Consider the following 21,298-nt stretch of genomic DNA (forward strand, 5'->3'; position numbering starts at 1 on the left):
TCGCTCAGTGTCTGCATTTGGGTCTATATTCAAAACACACCGGCGTACCCCACTGTGACATATTTATTGTGTTCAACAGACTCAATAAACTGATTGGCAAAGCCAGAAATGATGTGGGGATGGAGCTGGACTTTCTTACTGTGGTGTCAGAGAGGCAGACGCTTTCCAACATAAGGACAACGCTGGACAATACCTTGCACCCACTCCATAACGTGCTAGCTAATCACAGGAGCACATTCAGTGAGAGACTGAGATTACCCAAATGCACCACTGAATGACATCATATTTTTACTGTTTTACTGTCACTCAAGTTCATATGTGTGTGAAGGTAGACAAACAAATACTGCTGGCAATACAGTGTTGATCAATTATTAGTAAACAGTACAAACATAAACAAATTATTTTTTAGTTTGCTTTACACATTGTCCAAACATGGTTTTTGAATAGTAACTTTAAAAAATTAAGTCTCAGCCTACACATTTCTCTCAATTGTCCCATAAGTTTGAATGAGTGGTGTGTGATAGAGACACGGCAGGTCCAGAGAGTGTTAGGCAAAGCCATCGTTATTGCACACTCGGCTGCACCTCTCAGCTGTCAGCCGCACATTCATCACACCACAACTCACAACAACCCCTGCTTCCCCGTGTTTTTAACACGGCAGGCGTGATTGCGGATGCCGTGCAGGTGGGTCCGCACGGCACCACTGACCATGCCTCACCACAGATACTATGTCATGAAATATGGAAGTTTTTAAAGCACAGAATGAAAATTACAACAATCTAAGTTTAGTTTAACAGTCAAGCCAAGGACAATGAAGTATTCATCCATGGGAAATACACCAAGTCAAATTTCTCACGGTCAAAAAGTGGGTAAGTATATGTGTGTGTTCTTGTTGTTGTTGTTGTTATTGGTGGTGATGGTGAATGGGGTAAGGTTGGTAATGATATATTTGATCACAACCTTAGAATCGTTTAGGAGCCCACTTTGCTGACTTGTTAATTTCAGTTGTCAGACCACATCCTTTCAGCTCTCTGTATAAAGCTGAGCGTCACGGTTTCAGTGCATTCAACATCTATGAGAGACAAAGGGCAAAATGTTCTGCCAGAGTTATTTCAGTGTTTTCGTTTCATGCATGCTCCTCGTGATCATCCAGCCAGGTGATTAATATTTTATGTGGTACTTTAATTTACCTGTAGACAATTTTCTCATTCATTTAAATAAGCAGAATGCATACTCGGCATTACAAAAGCAGTTGGTGAAGGGTATTTGTTTCACTCATCTGTTTTTGACTGCATCATCTGCTGAATTTGTTATGTGATGGATATTTTCTTTTTGTTTTAGGTGGTGGGTCTGAGATTATTGGAGGGAAAGAAGTCGAGCCACACTCGTTGCCTTTCATGGCCTATGTGGAAAGCAAAAAATCTTTCTGTGGAGGGACGTTAATCCATCCACAATGGGTCCTGACAGCTGCCCACTGCAAAGAGTAGGAATGCTTCACAATATTGTAATATTTATGTTTAACTGACGGTGTGAAAGATAATACATAAAGAGATTTCACAAGAGATCAGAAGGAAAAAGTCTTTATTATAATTATTAATGTAAAAATTTTTGTTATTTTTTTATTTATAGATTGTCCATATTCTTGTAGTAATTAATATCTTCACAGAGAATTTTGCACTAATCATTGTCATATTTTTTTTTAATTTTTTAGAATTTCTTCATTTCCTTATCATAGATACAAATCAAATTGGCATCAAACATATTGTCTGTTGTTTTTATAGAAAAGCCTGTAAAACACAAGTAGATTTGTCTGCATTGCACATAAATATTGATGTTGGCCATAATCCAAATGAGAAAAAAAAGATTAAATGTTTATCTAAACAGTGTGGTAATCACTGTTTAGAGACTGCACTCAGAAATTTCATAACTGCAAAATGTTATATCGTTGAAATTCTTTATTCACCTGGAGGAAGACACCATGCAGCTTTATCTATGTCTCTAAAATAACCATAACCCAACTATATACAATAATACACATATAATGAAATAACTGTGCAGCTATGATAATGTTATAATTGTTTTATTTAAAAGGGTTAATCTGACCTATTAATCTTTTTTATAAGTGAACTTTCACTAATACATTTTTTTTTCTTCTACAGTATGAGTAAAGTGACGCTGGGAGCACACTCGATCAAGAAAAAAGAAAAAGCTTCTAAGCAGGCCCAAAAGGTTGATAAACGTTTTCCTCATCCTGACTATTACCAGGGATCCAGGGAGAATGACCTCATGTTGCTCAAGGTAAAGTGATCATTCATTGTCTGAAACCAAGTTTTAAAAAGATGCATTTATGTGAATACGTTTGTTTTTAATCTTATATGATGTATTTCTGTGTGTGTGTATGGATAAATCAATAAATCACTGTGCCTATTTATACATTTTCCAAGCAAAATGTACAAATATGTCAGGGCAAATGGATCCGACTCAGGCTCAGACTGGAATCACAAGTTAGCAGTTCTTTTATTTACACAAAACACCAGGTGCAGAATATATATACAGATGGAAGGAAAGCCAGGGGTTCCAGTGGTCTACCGGGTAGGTTTAGGGGAGAGAATCAGATCCTTCTCACTCGTTCGCTCTGTTTGAGACTTCCACATGCACGCCACTCCAAACTGCCAATATCCACGTTTAAGTTTCCACGGTTCAGGAAGTCTAAGCACAGAGAGACGAAAGTCACAAATAGGTTCATACACAAGCACACTAGAATTCACCGAGCTGGATTTACACTAACGTATCAAACTCAATAGTCCAGCGATGAGGAGCTCAGAGCCACTGCCTTAAGAAGTGGCCCGAGATTAGGAGCAGGTGCGTGGTCCAAAAGCAGAAGCTTGGAGTGAGCTCCACCCAGGCAGAGCAGTGAGAGAGCAAAACCAAAACACATGTAGCCTTGCGGGGCCAACCATGACAAAATAAATGAGTGGTGTTTCAAGACTGTAGCACAGTGCTGTATATATACAAAATTTAAGGCCAGCTCTCTAAAGTTAATATAGTCATTATCAATATCTTTCTTTTTAATTTTGTTTCAGTTGAAGAAACCAGTAAAGCAAACCAAGACAGTACAATGGCTCCAGTTAGCCAGAGTTGTCAAGGACCCTCCAGCTGGAAGCAAGTGTCTGGTTGCTGGATGGGGAAAAACTGAAAACAAGAAAACATCAGATGTTCTCCTGTCTGTCAATGTGACTGTGGTCAGTAGACAGACATGCAACTCTCGTGATTATTACAACCACAACCCAGTTATCACCAGTGACATGATATGTGCTGGTTCAAATAGTGAAAAACAGGCTGATACCTGTCAAGTAAGTATATAGAAAGTATGTAAGGAAGTAAATATCTATATTAAAATATCCATCCAACTCAACACCTTTTTGTTCTTTTGTCAGGGCGATTCAGGAGGACCTTTTGTGTGCGATGGCGTGCTGGTTGGCGTCACTTCTTTTGGAAGAGGTTGTGGTAGCATTAAAAAACCTGGAGTCTACTCGTTTCTCTCAGAGAAACGGCTCAAGTGGATCAAAAAAACAATGCAATCCTCAGAAATGTTATAAACCCACAGGTGTCAATCCATACAAGCTGAGCAAGAAGCAAATCTTTTCTTTGATATTAAATGTCCATGCTTTTAATGTAGATTGCTTACTTGACCATTATCCATTTTATCATTTCATATTCTATTTTCTGATATTTCATTTTCTGTTAGCTTGATGAAATTCTCTTTCATCTATGAAAAAAAATTTTTGAGCATGCTCTTTTATGTTGATTTTTTATTCCATCTATCTTTGCTTAAAAAACCCCATAAGTTTGCGGGGAAAGCCTTGTGGAGGAGACATAAGGACCCAGAATGCAGGCAAGGCTGAGATGTGAGTGAACTTTGTTGCAGGAGGGTGACATACAACCAAAAGTGAGGGTGCAAAAAAACAGAAGTAAGAAAGACTCTCAACCGAGAAAACTAATAAAACAAAACTCAAACCTAAATTTGCAGGAGAACATGGGGAGAGAAACACAGAATGAAGCAGGGCAGTAAGACAGCATGGAGGAACACAGACAGACCAGTAACAAGCAGGATAAAACACAGGGTTTATATACAGACAGGAGCGATCAGGGAATGAGAAACAGGAGGGAGACACAGCTGGGGTAAATTATACATAACGAGAAAGGGGAAGCAAAACTACACTCACTGCATGTAGGACGGGGACTATCAAAATAAAACAGGAAACGAGACAATTAAAAAGACGAGGACTTGACACTGAGAGACAGACTGAAAGAATATGACACATGGAACACAAGGAAGACTTAAACTAGAAACCAGAACAGCAAATAACATCAAGAGAACACTGGGAAACACCAAGGACCATGACAATAAGATATTTTTATTAACCTTCTACTTCATAATATAGCTGGAGGCATTCTCTCTTTCTTTCATTGTTTGTAACTCTGTCGTCTTTTTACTCCTATACATACACCACAGCAGACAAATGCTAGGTTTCTATACAGGAAGAGTGCACAATTTCCCCAAAGCCCACTAGACTATGACTAGGACTAGGACTTACTCAGCGTGCACATTTTCAGAGGACATGCCAGTACTACGTTCATGATCTATATATATCATATATGCCCCAACACTCTTTCAATTATCATTTCAAGGCCTCTTTTTTTTTTCCAAATAACACAATGTAGTTATTATTCATTATGATACATTTGACCACAGGTGTTAAATTAATATTCAAGGTTTTATTGTTTCATGTGTGGTGCAACACCATGTGATACATAGCTACTAATCAAAAAGTGATGTGTTTTGTGGACCCATGAATATAAGTATTGATACATTTGCAGAGGAGCAGGACAAGTTGACTGCAGTAGAGAGCAGCACAATGATAATTTTATTCATAATAAAATTGATTTTGACAGGACCTTTCTAAACCAAAGTTAGAAGGTGCTTCACTTAATTTACCAAAAACTGAATTAAAAACATTATGAAGAAAATTAAAATTCATAACACAAGAAAATACACAAACAAAAAAAGCAAATACAAAAAAAGATGAAGAAAGCAGGGAAGAAATTTTGAGATGAGAAATATTCTACAAAAGCCAATCTCTACAGGTGGATTTTTAAAATTTGATTTGATTGTTTTCCATATATGTGTAACTGACTGTGCTCACCTAACAGTAAGAGGATGTTTATGCCACAGTCTTTTAGCTATTAGAGTGAAAGCACAGTCCACCTTTGCTTCAAGTATGTGAACTGTCCAGCTGTCCAGTTAGAGTCTGTTGGTGATAGCGACCGAGTTGTGGTCAGATGTCTACGCAAAATGATTGTGGGCAATAATCTCAAAGTAATTTGGGGCTTTTTAAATAAAATATATTTATATTAGGGGCTTTTAAGGAATAAGGTGCTGTTAAAAAAGACCAGTTGAAGACATGTAGTAATTGTTCTCAGATCAGATTTGAATCCAGTCTTCTGTATCAATCTTTTGGCAAACAGGCACTGTTTATCTTGCTAAAGTGGCAACCTATTTTTTGAACTTATTATCATTTCTTTGAATTTGTCTTTTTCTAGTATAAAATTATTTTATAGCATATATTTTATGATATTTTAGTTTTTGTTCACATTTTTTATTTATCTATTTATAAACTCTGTACATGTTAGTCCTTTCCACTTCAGGTATCAGATGGCACAAACATTAAGAGGAGTGATCCCTTAAAAACCATTTTAGCCTCAGACACAGTCACTGTAATTGTTGACGCATCATTGTTTGGCATTTTTGCTGTTGTTACTGCAGTAACTGCATAAAAGTGGACGCACATAGCTTCCAGACTTGAAAGCCAATCCAAAAGTGCTTCAAACCTGCATTTTTTCTGATGGCCAGCAGGCGGTGACACCTTTGTTTACAGGGGCAATTATCAGTTTGTTAGTGCATATATATATTCTTAAATTCCTGTATATTTTGTTATACTTTAAGGATGTTCAGTTTATTAGACTGAATCATGTTGGAATGAAACAAAGTTGTCATGTTTTCACCTGAATTTTATTTTACATTTGATTAAAAAAATATTTTTTCCAATTTGAATGTAATACATCAGTAATGTATGAAACATATACTATTGTATTACATGTATTAAATGTATTACATGTGATGTGTAAAACACGTACTCCACATGTAATGTGAAACAGTTGTCACAGGGTGTTCATTTCAGTCATCTGTTCTTGAATTCATCATGTGATCATTTTGTTATGTGACTGGATATTTTCTTCTTGCTTTAGGTCATGGTTCTGAGATTGTTGGAGGGAACGAAGTCGAGCCACACTCACTGCCTTTCATGGCTCGTGTGAGAAGTGCTCGATTTATGTGTGGCGGGATATTAATCCATCCACAATGTGTCCTGACAGCTCCCCAATGCAGAGAGTAGGAATGTTTACTTTCTTAAAATTTCAAAATATTGCAATATTTATCTTTAACTGACTGTGTGAAAGATGATACATAAAGAGATTTAACAAGAGATCACAAGGAAAAAGTCTGTAAGACATGATTTGATCTGACAGCTTGGCAGATTAATGAAAATAGCAAACACAAAATAATCTTCTTTAAAGGTATTTTATTTTACATTTGGTTCAGAACTGGAATAAGAAAGTAGATACTAAACTATGTCAGTTTATTTTGCCCAGAATCTTTTCAAGCATCATATAAAATGCTTTATTATAATTATTAATGTAAAACTTTATTATTATTTTTCTATTTAACCTTTATTTAACCAGGAAGATCCCATTGAGATTAAAAGCCTCTTTTTCAAGGGAGACTTGGCCAAGATAGGCAGCAGCAAGTGTCTCACAGTTACAAAAATTACATAATTAAACACACATGCAAAAATAAATAAAAATAAAATTCAAATAAAATAAAATAAAAATGACAAACAATCTAATTAAAACACTTGCATGTTATGGACTTGGCCTCAACGATTCTTAGTTTTGATTTAAAAGCACTAAATGAAATGAATTCAGTCATTTTCCAGTGGTCACGCAGTTCGTTCCAAACCAAGGGTGCTAAATGGAAAAAAGCTCTTTTGCCAACTTCAGTTTGGGCAAATGGAACAGAAAACAACAAGTAACCTTGCGGATGAAGAGAATAACACCCAGCAGCTTTCATTGCAAGCAGGGAACATACACAGGAAGAAGCGTGATACACAGTACCAACCATTTGAAGACATTGAGCAGAATCATTCATATATAGAACATCTCCATAATCCAGCACAGGTAAAAATGTTGCAGCAATATGCATTAAATGAAACACAACTTACTTTTGAAAATAAAAACTCAGTTTAAACTTCAGTTTTTTCATGAGATTCTCTATATGTGGTTTGAAGGTGAGCGAGTCATCAATCAAGATACCCAGATATTTATACGTGTGAACCAACTCTATTTTATTACCCTCAAGAGTGGTTACTTGAAGAAATCGTTTGGGCCCATTTCCTTGATTTAGAAAACAACATGAGCTGTGTTTTGCCTAAATTGAGAACAAGTTTAAGCTGAAGTAATGAGTGCTGGACAGTAAAAAAGGCTTTCTGTTAGGAATGAAAAGCTTCATGTCCTGTTACAAATACATTGGAGGATGTACAAAAGCAATGATGCATGTAGACTGTGGACCATCTAAGGCTGTACAAACCTAGATTGGCAAGTAAGGCTCCAGCCAGAAGCTCAAGTGCTGGTGCAAAGCAGATGGCTTCTGCTAGCAACACATGCACCGATGTGGTGTAGAGGGCTTGAGTCAACAGCACAGGGCCCGATGTGATGCAGATGAGCTTCTGCTAACAGTAAACGCCTTGGAGTAAAGTAGCTGGTTCCAACTAGTGGCACACGTCTTGGTGTGGTGCAGATTGCCTCATCTAGCAGCACTTGCCCTGGTGTGATACAAATGGGTCCAGCAAGCAGCAAAGGCCTCGGTGTGGTGTAGATCAGCGGTCCCCAACATTGTTTGTGCCACAGACAGGTTTATGTCCAACAATATTTTCATGGGTTGGTCTTTAGGGTGATGAAGATAGATAATTACAACAAAATAAAACCAGTACTGGTACCAAAAAAAAAAGAGAAGATTTATTCATAACACGGGAAAAGACCCAGGGAAACCGAGCTAACGATAAAAACAATTTAAAAAAACATAATGATAAAAACTGATAAAAACCCTGAAGACCATCAATTTCACACCCGAGCCTCAACTCTCACAGCTCGGTACCAAACGACTCACTGACAAGTACCGGTCCGTGCATCGGGGTTTGGGGACCGCTGGTGTAGATGAGAACGTGTTGAGATGGCCTCAGCGCGCAGCACAGGCCCTGGTGAGGCTCAGATGGTTTCTGCTCGCAGCAGAGGCCCTGGTGTGGTACAGACAACTTCTAGTAGTAGCAGAGGCCCCCCAAAATAGGCCCCTTTCCAAAAATTTACAGGATAATTTAAAATACCCTTAAAAACCTTGTTGGAAAAAATGAAAATGCATTAGAAATAGTAAACAAAACAAAACAAAAAACAGCAACAACAAAAACAAATTCAAAGCAGACATTCAACAAGGAGACATGCTGCTGCCATCTCAGTCTGCTCATCTCCGACATATTTAAAGCTACAATATCTATTCAATACATCACAGCTACATACACATGAAATATGTAATAGATTTCATAATCTAAAACATTTTATAATATTGAAATTTTCATTTAGTTGTGGGAAAATATCTTGAAATTCATTTAAGGCTCAGTAACAGTGCAGGGGAAATTTTCCAAATATGATGAAGAAAATGTAATTATTTTATGTTTGTTTTACACACTCCTGATCCATTACCATTTTATATACATGAACTGTTTTTGTTTACAGTATGACTCAAGTGATCCTGGGATCACACTCCTGCAGGAATGGGGAATGTGATTCTCGGCAGGTCAGAGAAATTGAGAAACAATTTCCTCATCCTGACTATGACATGCATTCAATGGCAATGACCTCATGTTGCTCAAGGTAGGTTAATAAATCACTGGTCTGGGTCTTCCTGATACCCAGCCGCTGACAGACCTCCTTGAATACCACAGCCTCAAAATTCCGGCCCTGGTCGCTGTGCAGTTCCTCCAAACCGACAAAACATCTCGCTCAGCGGTGGTAACAGCACTCTGGTCAGGGACTGCATAGGCCTCAGGCCACTTAGTGAAGTAGTCCATGGCAACCAGGACGTAGCGGTTCCCCAGGATGTCCACTCCAACCCGCTCCATGGGAGCCCCCACCTGATACTGTTGCAAGGGGGCATGAAAGCGTTGGGAAGGCCCTTTCAGAGCCGTGCAAGCACCGCACCAATGGACATGGAGCTCTACGTCCTGGCGACACCCGGGCCAGTAGAACCGAGACCGAAGTCGCCGCAGAGTCTTGGTAACCCCAAAGTGTCTTGCCCCCGCCGCACAATGGACCAGCTGGAGGACCCTGGACCACAACTGTTGAGGTACCAAGAGCTGGAAGACCTCATGGTGACCCCCGGGAGCCTGCCAACGGCAATAGAGGAGGCTGTTCCGCTGACTCCCATCAGCAATTGGAAGTACTTAGGGCCAGAGAAAGGTGAGCTCTAGTGTTAGAGAGACTTGTTGGATTGCAGCTAGTGAGCTGTGTGTTTGGTGATTGATTGCTCCTGCTCTGTGGAGAGGAGTGTGTATGTGTGCGTGTGTGCACGTGCCCGCATGTTACTTACTTTTCAGTTTATTGACCAACACCTGAGTTTTGTTTTGTTGCTTCAAAAAGTGATAGTGGCTTGTCTGTCTCCTTTAGTTATTAGTTATTAATAGAAACATTAATAATACTCTTTAATTTAACGATTCTGCCTCCCGGCCTCCTTTTTTCAATCTGGACAGCTTTTGTTACTTTCCCTCATCCCCTATACCTTTTTTAGGGGAACGTAACACAATTACAAAAAGAAAGTCATCAGTTGCCTAGTACAGCCATTGACCGCCCTACATTCCACCGTGTGTGCCCAGGGAATGCTATAACCTGTATGTACGGACTTTCGAATATCCACAAAGAAGTCCCACTCACATCCATCGTTAGCAGTATAAACTCAGCCACTTACAACAATTCCAAGCACCGCGGCACCATTCTAGCTCCCCTTGTGGGGAACACAGCCCATCACATCAAAACCTCTACTGACTTCACCAACAAGGTCAAAAAACCTACACTGGATCCAGGTAAAATCTAATTGTCCTTTGATGGGCTCTCCCTTTTAACTTGTATCCCTAAAACCGAGGCAGTGCAGACTGTGAGAAAACAACTACAGCTCCTTAGAAAAGAGGACCAACTTTACCCCTGATCAGATTTGTACACTGTTAGGCCTTAACACCGCATGAAGCTTATGCGTAAGTTCAATAAAGAAGATCTATGGTGTCACATCTGTCTGCTTCCAGGTGTTGCTAGCTAAATCAAAACTTCACATCACTTCCACTTTCCCATAATGTCAAACTGATTGTGACATCACTCTCGCCCCTCATCCTCTCTTGTCCCTTGCTATTTCACCCTTGCCAGCCTCTCTTGTCCCTCTCCCTCTCTTTTTCCTCACTCTGTCGCTCGCCCTCTCTCTCACCCGCGCTCTCTGTCCCTTGCTCTCCTCCCTCTGTTCCCTGGGTTTTCTTCTGTCTGTGTCCCAGTGTGTGTTTCTCATACTTCCTGTTTTAGTTTGACAGTCTCTTGTCCTTTGTGTTCCAAGTTCAGTTGTTCTTCCCCTGTGTCGTTAGTTAGATTACGTTCTAACTATCCATCTATTCCATCAGTCACGACTCCCCATCGTGACTGATGGAACTGTGGGCAACAGCATAGCAGGCCCAGCAGGCATGACAACCTCAAACAGAGACGAAGCAAAACCAGCAGGCGCAGGGACTGCTGGTGGAGACTTAGCTGCCCCGGCTGCAGCATCCCGGAGAACTCCAGCAACTCCCAAGCTTGGAGTGCCTCCTTGGCCTGGTCCAGACAGCTGAGCAGCCCCCAAGTCAAGAAGATTGCCAACTCTGGACTGCTGCAAAGAATAGCGCTTATTTCCACCAACTTAGCCTATACATCCAAGGCTTCAGAAACACGCCTCCAAAGGCACATGAGGCGAGCGATGTCTGCATCCCGAGCAAGATCCGCAGAGACCACACCCCTGCCACACATCCCCACCTGAAGCGGGGGCCACATTCAACCAAACACCGGCCACCCGCGTGACAACCTCCCCAAAGTGTGTAGCTTTGCTCTCAGGTTCAGCATGTACTGAATTTCATTTTTTTCACGGCTCGAACCTCCCAGTTTTCTTTAATAAGGTGAAGCATACCCCTCGGCTTACTGGCATACAGTAATTCAAAGGGAGAAAATACTGCGGGGGCCTGGGGCACCTCCTGCACTGCAAACAAAGGAGGGTCTAACCAGCGGTCCCAATTGTGTTCATCCTCGTGAATTAACTTACAAATCATGGACTCTAAAGTCTTATTCAGCTGCTCCACCAGCCCGTCAGTCCGCGGGTAGTAGATGTTGGTCCAAACAGATTTAATCCCCAGTAATTCATACAGCTCTTTTAGTGTGCGAAACAGGAACAAAGTGCCCTGGTCAGTCAGTATTTCTTTCAGAATCCCGACTTGGGAGACATCCTCAAACAATATCTGAGCCACACTCTTTAAAGAGATGGTGCACAGCGGCACTGCTTCCGGGTATTGCGTTGCATAATCCACCAGAACTAATAGCTGCGTGCACTCTGGTGAAATGGCCCGATGAGGTCCATACCAATGCGCTCAAATGGGATCTCCATTAATAGTAACGGGTACAATGGCACTTTTGGAACAGCTGGCTAGTTAACCAGCTGACACTCCGGGCATGCCCAGATGCCCAGCCAATAAAATCGGGCCATTATTCTCTCCAGAGTATTATCTCATCCCATATGCCCTGCCATGGGGTTGCAATGAGCCGCCTGGAAATCCTGATGGCTTTGTGGCACCAACAACTGGGTGTATATTTCATCAGTGCGAGTGTCACGACACACTCAATACAGCTTATTAGAATGCATCAGTTTCCATTTCTCTAGTTTGCTGACTCATGGTGAAACCACATCTTTTGGGTTTCAGTGAATTCAACACCTGATAAACGAGAGATAAGAAAAAAAATGTTCTGTCCGAGAACACACTTTCTGCTCTGTGTCTTTAATTGTAAATAAATGCAATATGTTTTCATTTCAAAATGCAGTGCCAAAAACTTCTGCTCTAAATCTTTTTTTTTAGCAAAAAGCTTTTTTTTTGCTTGTTGTGGAAGTTTTCCATTTAAATAAAGCCTGCAGACGAGCGGTGAGCGGTAGCTAACATTCTTTAATCAAAACACACAAAGAACAGACAACCATGAAGTCCTTGCACGACCGCGGGACAGACAGTCAGCAGAGTCTCCCTGAGCCTAGCATGGCTCTCAGTTAATGATTTCTCTGAATTGTTGTGTTTCCATCACAGAAACGCCATACAGCATATATCTGTAATGAGATTGGTTCACAAGGTTAAACTTATTTCCAAGTTTCTCTAATCCACATGAGGTCAAAAATATACATACAAACTTAAATATATGTACATGCCCCATCTCGACAGGATGGCTTTGGTAGTCATCAGCAAGTTTCTGACATTATTTTGTCTCAATAGGTGTCCTGTTTTCTTGGCAGAACTGAAAGACTTCATTTAAACACAACAACATTCAACATCTGGTCAAAAAGCTAAGAAGAAATGGCCTGCCTGAGGAATTTCAGTGTTTTCATTTGATGGATGTTTCTCTTCATCATCCAGCCAGGCAAGCTGGCTGTCTCATCCTAAGACAGCTGGGACAGGTTCCACAGCACATTTCCCTTCCCACAGCTTCAGACACAAGTATTGTGCAATACTTATTATCATGACTTAGGGTTTTACTGCTTTTTATCTCTCTCTTCCCTTGAAGAAATGTAATACTCTTAGTTCCAAACTTGCTGGAAGGGATATTTTGTTTATAGATGTTCTATTTACTGTTTATTTTGCAAGGGCCTTTCTTTGTGAAGTTTGCATTTCCACCTATGTCTGTGACATCAGTGACATACCTACATGTCCAACACGTTCGCACTCCCAAAGTGTAACATTTTACGCTATGTGAAAAATAGTGAATATATTACGCTTCCAGGCACCCAACATGTCCCTATATTACGAGATCGGAAAAATGAGGAAACATGAGAACCGTTTGGAATGAATCTACTTATATACATACATTTTACTTACATCGCTTTGGAAAACACTATCTAACGTCAATAAAGTGCTGGTTAAGGTTAAGGATAAGGTTATGGTTTGGGATAAGGTTAGGGTTATTACCGCGGGAGTGTCATTCTACTGGATTTCATCCATAACCTTGCACGTAGCATAAGAACGCGAAAGGTGACCTTCTGCGTTCCTCAGGAATTGACAAATTGTCAGCATATTGCGCCTCGAGCGTGAGATTGGGCTGACATGTCACACAATGTGGTGAACCCCCATCACACAGCCACTAAATTGTTATTAATCATGTTAAATTTCACCACAAGCGTATCAGAATGCATCAGTTTCCATTTAAGTAGTTTGCTGACCACATCTTTTGAGCTCAACATAAAAGCTTTGCACGACATTGGGTTTCAGTGCATTCAACTCCTCATGAACGAGAGATAAGAAGAAATGTTCTGTCTGAGAAATTTGGATGCATTAATGATTTCTCTGAATTGTTGTTTTTCCATCAGAGAATCCCCATGCATCATATATCTGTAAAGAGTTGGGTTCACAAGGTTAAATTTATTTCCAAGTTTTTCTAATCCACATGAGTTCAAAATTATACACACAGACTCAATATGCAGATGCCACACACCAACCAGATGCTTTTTGTAGCCACGCGTGTGTGTGTGTGTGTGTTCTGTTACAGTTACTGTTTAAATAGGTGGTAATTAGAATAAAGTTACTTTGTTCGAATAAACAGAATACTGTCAGGAGTTACTGTGTGGATGTGGAGAATAGAGGACCCAAACGCTGGACTCGTGGTGAGGATTAAGGGTGTTTATTGGAGTGGCAGGATGAACCAATTGGTCGTGTCCAAATTCATGGGCTGCATCCTCCTGAGGACCCGGCCTTCGCGGTCTACGTGGGCCGGGTCCTCAGAAGGTCGGGTAGGCCGGAAGTAAACGGCCGTGAAATTGGACGGTCTAGCCTTCTGATTAGCGTCACCGCTGTCTCGGTGGAGTTTAATAAACTCAGCCGTCTGCTCCTTGCTATCTAAAATATAACAGGACACTGGCGTTAATTCTCATAAAAGGAAATAGGAAGTCACAGTTGGGGGATGTTAGGACTGTATGGAACAGATAGGAAAGAGAGGAGAAGTCTGTTACCCATATCCCTGAATGTAAGAAAGGCTCATTACTGTCAAAATTTAGAAGTAGGTTTGCAGGAGACCCTCCACATGCTTAACTGTAAAGGTAAGATAACAAGAGGCCAATGGCCCAGTGGAAACTGACAAATGGAAGTAGAGTGGGAGTCTCAGTGCTTGTGGCTTGATAACCATGTTTTGTAGAGGAGTTTGGTGTAGCTTGGGTGAGAGGAGATGGACTTTTATGACCGGCAGGAAGTCACATATACAGAGACACACACAAAGTGCTTTAACTGTTACGACACACACACTCACACACAGGTACGCGCACACGCAGGCACTCACGTGCTCGCACATACATACACAAACACAGTGTTTTGGGTTTACAACACTCCATGTGGGTTTTACAATGGGGGGGTCGTTTCTATAAAACTGGTTGTAACAGACGAAGGAGTTGAGATCTACAGAGGAATTGCCGGGCCCTGTATATCTCCCCTTCTAGAAGGTGCATGAGTGACTGAAGATGAATAAAGGTTTTGTGAAATAACTACTGAGTTCCAGTGTCTTCTCTGGAGGCCTGAGGAATAAAAGAACTGGGGTGAAACTGAGCTTATACACAGGGTATAACCTAAAATGCTAAATAGTGTTAAAACACTGTCAATGTTACCTGAAAGGGCCAAGCTGTACTGATTGCAAGAGTCACACTTCTGTAGCCATGGTCATATAGGCCTATTAATAGACTGACACGTGAGATTGACACAGACACAGATTTATTTCCACATAGCCTGGATTTATCTACAAATATTTTGATGTTGTGCTGTGAACATTGACTAAATTCATTTTCACATGGACCAAATGAATTTTGAACTAGATCTTGTTTAGGATAAGGTGGTACAACTCTGCCAAAAACAAACATTGCAACTAGGGCTGTTCGACATAACGATATATATCGGATGACGATATAAAAACGTCTATCGTTTCATTTTACGCTATCGTTTGTTTCATGGTGTCGCAAAATAAACTGTTTACAGCAATATTTTTTCATGGTTTTGATGGTCACTGTAGTGGCTATATTAATTTCTTAAAGTTCTCTCTTTCTCTTATATTTTATATAACCACACTACATACGGACAAGCGCCTATTTTTATGCGTTGTTGTTAGCAACAATGACGGTAACAGCATCGCGTGTCCGCTTGTTTATGTTCCACATAAACCTTTCACAATAAAGTTCAAGATCCTGTTGAGACTTTTCAAAATAAACTGAATCACGTGAAAGAGCAGATTATTTACGGATGAGAAGTAAAAACGAGCCGCCAGGTGCTAAAAAATAAACCTTAGACTCAAACGTTAGAACAGGCTTTTCCCCGCAGCACGCCGTGTAATAAATACTCACAAAGAAAACGGTGGCCTTTACAACTTATGTCTAAAAATGTATAGTTTCATATATCGGTTAAAACACTCGACTCCAGGTACATGCCGCGCAGCTGGAAACACTTCATGCAAGACGAGCTGCCCGAGATTCACAGAATTTACAGAAAATGTTACATTTTTGTGATTTATACCGTTATCGGGACAATAGAATTTTTATATCGGGATATGAGATTTTGCTCATATCAAACAGCCCTAATTGCAACCCGTCTTTGGTTTGTGATCACCAGGGGGTGCTAGCATACATTTTTTTTCTCAGAAGTAGAATAAGAGTTGAAGAAAACAAGTGCTAGCCATGTAAACTGCATTTTTAAGGTAGATTCCATTAGCAACAGCAATCAACACTTCAACTCACTACTTCAAAGCAGTGTATCAAAGTAATTTTATGTGCACTTAAAGATGTTGAATTATAGCTTTAACCCAATTTTAGCAATACTAAATCGCATTTTTTAATTTTTGCTTGAAAGATGCCAAAGAAATCAGTGGCGGACAAAATCGCAGTACTTGAAGTCCATTGTGCTTCAAAAGAAGCAGTCATAAAAATTGAAACATTTCAACTCCAAGTGATGACATTTGGCAAAATCTATGCAAACAACTTGGTGAAAAGATTTTGTTAAATTAAACCGACACAATGTATGGGCTGCTCTGGGGTACAGTGATGAAAAGAAAGTGACTGACACAGACAGTAGTGACAATTATAATTGAACCAAGCAGCTCTCCTTTTCAACACAAAGACTGCAAGATTCTCTGAATGTGGAGCCCCCATTTGAACAGTTGATGCATATGATTCTAGATAAGGTCACATACAAAAAGAATACTTTCAAAAAAAGGGAATACACCATTTTGAAGCCAGGTACATGGACTCATGTAAATCAGGGAATCTGGAAAGATGTTAAAAGTACATGCATCATTACTTTTAAACGAGCCAAGGTGTACCCCACAACTGTGTCTTGTTTCATAAAAATCAGAGGCTTCTGTAAAGAGTGTAGTGGCCAACTGTATATTACATGTGAAAAGGAAGCTGAAATTCATTGTCCAATAGTGCTGAATGGCAAACACAGAAAAATCAATGCACACTGGCTATTCTAAGAGAGCCATGTCCAGAAGTCTGCGGGCACAAGTCACAAAAGAACTTTCTGAAGGCAGACTGCAGCCCCATGTGTGGAGAGCATCAGAGGCAGCAAAGCTGATGAACTTTGGTGATCCAGAGCCAAGCAATCTACTAAATTTGACAACTCTGTTCAAAGTTCAAACATGAACAAAATCAACTAGAAGTGGCTCATAAAAACCCAATACTGAGTTTCAGTGCATTCAACTCCTCATGAACGAGAGATAAGAAGAAATGTTCTGTCTGAGAAATTTGGATGCATTAATGATTTCTCTGAATTGTTGTTTTTCCATCAGAGAATCACCATGCAGCATGCAGCAAATTACTGACAGAGGTCAGTAATTTGCACCAGAGGTACACTTCAACTGTGAGAGACAGAATGTGAAAAAAAAAATCCATGAATCCACATGGTAGGATTTGTAAAGAATTTATTCGTAAATCAGGGTGGAAAATAAGTATTTGGTCAATAACAAAAATACAAGTCAATACTTTGTAACATAACCTTTGTTGGCAATAACAGAGGTCAAACGTTTACTATAGGTCTTTACCAGGTTTGCACACACAGTAGCTGGTATTTTGGCCCATTCCTCCATGCAGATCTTCTCGAGAGCAGTGATGTTTTGGGGCTGTCGCCGAGCAACACGGACTTTCAACTCCCGCCACAGATTTTCTATGGGGTTGAGGTCTGGAGACTGGCTAGGCCACTCCAGGACTTTCAAATGCTTCTTACGGAGCCACTCCTTTGTTGCCCCGGCGGTGTGTTTTGGATCATTGTCATGTTGGCAGACCCAGCCTCGTTTCATCTTCAAAGTTCTCACTGATGGAAGGAGGTTTTGGCTCAAAATCTCACGATACATGGCCCCATTCATTCTGTCCTTAACACGGATCAGTCGTCCTGTCCCCTTGGCAGAAAAACAACCCCATAGCATGATGTTTCCACCCCCATGCTTCACAGTAGGTATGGTGTTCTTGGGATGCAACTCAGTATTCTTCTTCCTCCAAACACGACGAGTTGAGTTTATACCAAAAAGTTCTACTTTGGTTTCATCTGACCACATGACATTCTCCCAATCCTCTGCTGTATCATCCATGTGCTCTCTGGCAAACTTCAGACGGGCCTGGACATGCACTGGCTTCAGCAGCGGAACACGTCTGGCACTGCGGGATTTGATTCCCTGCCGTTGTAGTGTGTTACTGATGGTGACCTTTGTTACTTTGGTCCCAGCTCTCTGCAGGTCATTCACCAGGTCCCCCCGTGTGGTTCTGGGATCGTTGCTCACCGTTCTCATGATCATTTTGACCCCACGGGATGAGATCTTGCGTGGAGCCCCAGATCGAGGGAGATTATCAGTGGTCTTGTATGTCTTCCATTTTCTGATGATTGCTCCCACAGTTGATTTTTTCACACCAAGCTGCTTGCCTATTGTAGATTCACTCTTCCCAGTCTGGTGCAGGTCTACAATACTTTTCCTGGTGTCCTTCGAAAGCTCTTTGATCTTGGCCATGGCGGAGTTTGGAGTCTGACTGTTTGAGGCTGTGGACAGGTGTCTTTTATACAGATGATGAGTTCAAACAGGTGCCATTCATACAGGTAACGAGTGGGGGACAGAAAAGCTTCTTACAGAAGACGTTACAGGTCTGTGAGAGCCAGAGATTTTCCTTGTTTGAGGTGACCAAATACTTATTTTCCACCCTAATTTACGAATAACTTCTTTACAAATCCTACCATGTGAATTCATGGATTTTTTTTTCACATTCTGTCTCTCACAGTTGAAGTGTACCTCTGGTGCAAATTACTGACCTCTGTCATCATTTTAAGTGGGGGAACTTGCACAATCGGTGGCTGACTAAATACTTTTTTGCCCCACTGTATCTGCAATGAGTTGGGTTCACAAGGTTAAATTTATTTCCAAGTTTCTCTAATCCACTGTTAGAAGACCTGGGTTGTAAACCCAGAGTTTTGAATTTAAAATATTATTGAACTGATAATATTTGCCATTAATTATTATTTCTACTCTCTATGTTATGTTTCCTGTTTTACTTTGAAAGTCCATGTCCTATATTAATGTGTCTGGTTTTGCTTCCCCTGTCTCGTTAGCCCTGATTTGCCCCAGCTGTGTTTCCCTCCTGTCTCTCATTCCTTCATTGCTCCCTCTGTGTATTTAACCCCTGTGCTTTTCTTTGTCTCTGTTGCAATCTACTATGCTGTGTGTTCTGCTTGGCTGCCTGTTTATGCTTAGGTTATGTTTTCCAGTTTAATTAGTTTTCTGTTCCTTTCTGCTATCCAACAATAAAGCTGAGTTTTGGAGTTTACATTTGCCTCAGAGAGTCTGCACTTTTGGGTCCATCATTCCTCCACTTCTGTCTGCACAGTCTTCACGCGACATCCACATGAGTTCAAAATTATGCATACAGACTCAATATGCAGATGCCACACCTCAACCAGTTGCAAATACAGAAACCTGACAAATACACGGCGGTCATTTCCTGTTTCATATGTTAGGCTATCCCCTTTTCTATGCCTTTGTGACCAAGTGGTCAGAGGGATTAAATAAAAACTATTTAAAAAAAAAATGACAATGCCACCTAGGGGAATTTCACCCCCAGGAAATATATTTAAGAGATAAAAACGAATAAAAGATGGCTTGCACAAGTTCAAGGATGCACACTGGACAGGTTGACTCAATATTAATACAATTTTATTTATAGTCAGAAGAATAAACAAGAAAAAAACCCAATAGAAAACATTGAATGTGGTGTTGTCTTTGACAGTGTCCTGAAATAAAACAAAACATTCATGGAACTGGGACTTACCAGCAGCCATGGACCAAATGAAAATCATATGGGAAAAATCACCACAGCCTATACACCCAGTACACAAAGGAGTGTGTGGAAATGACCCACCATCTATGGTCCCAGGGCCAAATGTGAGTGAAGTTGCCCCCTCCACCTTTTTCAAATCCAACAAAAGTGGTACCAAACGTTTGTGCTGCAAAAATTTTAGTTTGTGCTGCTATCATTTTAAAGATATTAATGGAAGTTTCTAGAGGTCCTCAGAGGTCAGGTCAGCCAGCGCTCAAGAACATTAAACATGGTCTGTCCAAGCATGAAAATCTCCCTTTAAGGATAGATAAATGCATTGCAACTCATCTTTGTTTCATTGAAGGGAACATGCGGATCTGTTCGGCAAAACAAATACGAAAAGCAGAGGTTGTCAGACAGGATGGTAGAGTAAAGCGTCAAGATCCACACCAAGCCTTTGTGGAGCAGGAAGTGGATGATTAACCCTCTCAGGAGCCCAAAATTGACACAGACATGGACATTGAAGAAACAGCAGCTTTGGAAGATGTGAGAGGCCTTGCATTTCCGCCAAAGAAGAGGATTCCCAGCATCAGCATGACACTCGGGCAGAGGATCGCTCTAGCCTGACCACGAGGGCGTGAGTGCAAGCAACAGGGCAGAATGAACTAATTAAAACCAGGCGAACCATGAAAAGGTAAGTGTGATATTCTGGGTTAGACTCTTTGAAAGGATCAGGATAGAAGGACGTGGATATGTGCTTTATTGAACAGCAGGACATAACCACTCAAAACACTTGTTTTTTCTTAGCGGTGTATAAGCTACCTTTTTGTTATATGTCAGCCAACGAAGAACTAGCCCTGTAACAGGCACTTCTGTATTTTTACCACTGGGGGCGACAACAATTCACTCTGATATGCACAACGTCTCCCTCCAAAAAAACACGAACAGGTTGGGTTCTGTGATCATGGTGTTGCTTCTGCTCAGACTGTTTCTGTTCAGTGTGTCTGGTTAGTTCAGGCTTGAGCAGGCTGAAACGAGTACGGATCTGACATTTCAAGAACAACTCTGCTGGTGTATGACCCGTCACAGAGTGCGGTGTTCTGCGATACATGATAAGGAAGTTTGCAATGACTGAGTGGCAATGTGGCCTTACTATCTGCTTCCAGCACATTCTTCATCAGGGATCATTTCAGGATTTGTACTGATCTCTCTGCTGCCCCGTTTGATGCAGGATGATAGGCAGGTACAATTGTGTGTCTGATCCCATTTAACTCCAAAAGCTGACTGAATACCTTTGACACAAGTTGACGTCCATTGTCTGAAACAAGCTCTTCTGGAAGTCCATATCAAGTCCATATCAAAACCTCAATGGTATTGTGTGAGGTAATGGATGACATAGGGAACACTTCCAACCATTCTGAATAACTGTCAGTGACAACTAAAAAGTACAGCTTGTCTTTTTCAGCAAAATCAATGTGAATCCGTTGCCAGACTTTCTCGGGCCACTTCCATGGATGGAGTGGTGCAACAGCTGGTGACTTCTGTACAGCCTGG

The 21,298-nt window shown here is 40.7% G+C and overlaps 1 protein-coding gene across 1 annotated transcript; it reads left to right on the forward strand.

Moving 5' to 3' along the window:
- The first annotated feature begins 965 nt into the window (after positions 1–965).
- LOC309719032 (granzyme A-like) lies at positions 966–3,606 on the forward strand. The gene is made up of 5 exons (XM_082554797.1): positions 966–1,157; positions 1,342–1,483; positions 2,160–2,298; positions 3,084–3,353; positions 3,438–3,606. Exons 1-5 carry the CDS (start codon positions 1,094–1,096, stop codon positions 3,597–3,599), a joined length of 777 nt encoding a protein of 258 aa, XP_082410923.1. The 5' UTR covers positions 966–1,093; the 3' UTR covers positions 3,600–3,606.
- The last annotated feature ends 17,692 nt before the right edge of the window (positions 3,607–21,298 follow it).

This window comes from Aulonocara stuartgranti (assembly GCF_965226115.1).
Source record: "Aulonocara stuartgranti genome assembly, chromosome: 12".
Lineage (NCBI taxonomy): Eukaryota > Metazoa > Chordata > Actinopteri > Cichliformes > Cichlidae > Aulonocara > Aulonocara stuartgranti.

Coding starts and splice junctions, on each gene's coding strand:
- LOC309719032 (XM_082554797.1), top strand. CDS start 1,094: ATGTTCTGCCAGAGTTATTTCAGTGTTTTCGTTTCATGCATGCTCCTC. Junction 1,158..1,341: donor CCTCGTGATCATCCAGCCAG/GTGATTAATATT, acceptor TTTTTGTTTTAG/GTGGTGGGTCTGAGATTATT. Junction 1,484..2,159: donor ACAGCTGCCCACTGCAAAGA/GTAGGAATGCTT, acceptor TTTCTTCTACAG/TATGAGTAAAGTGACGCTGG.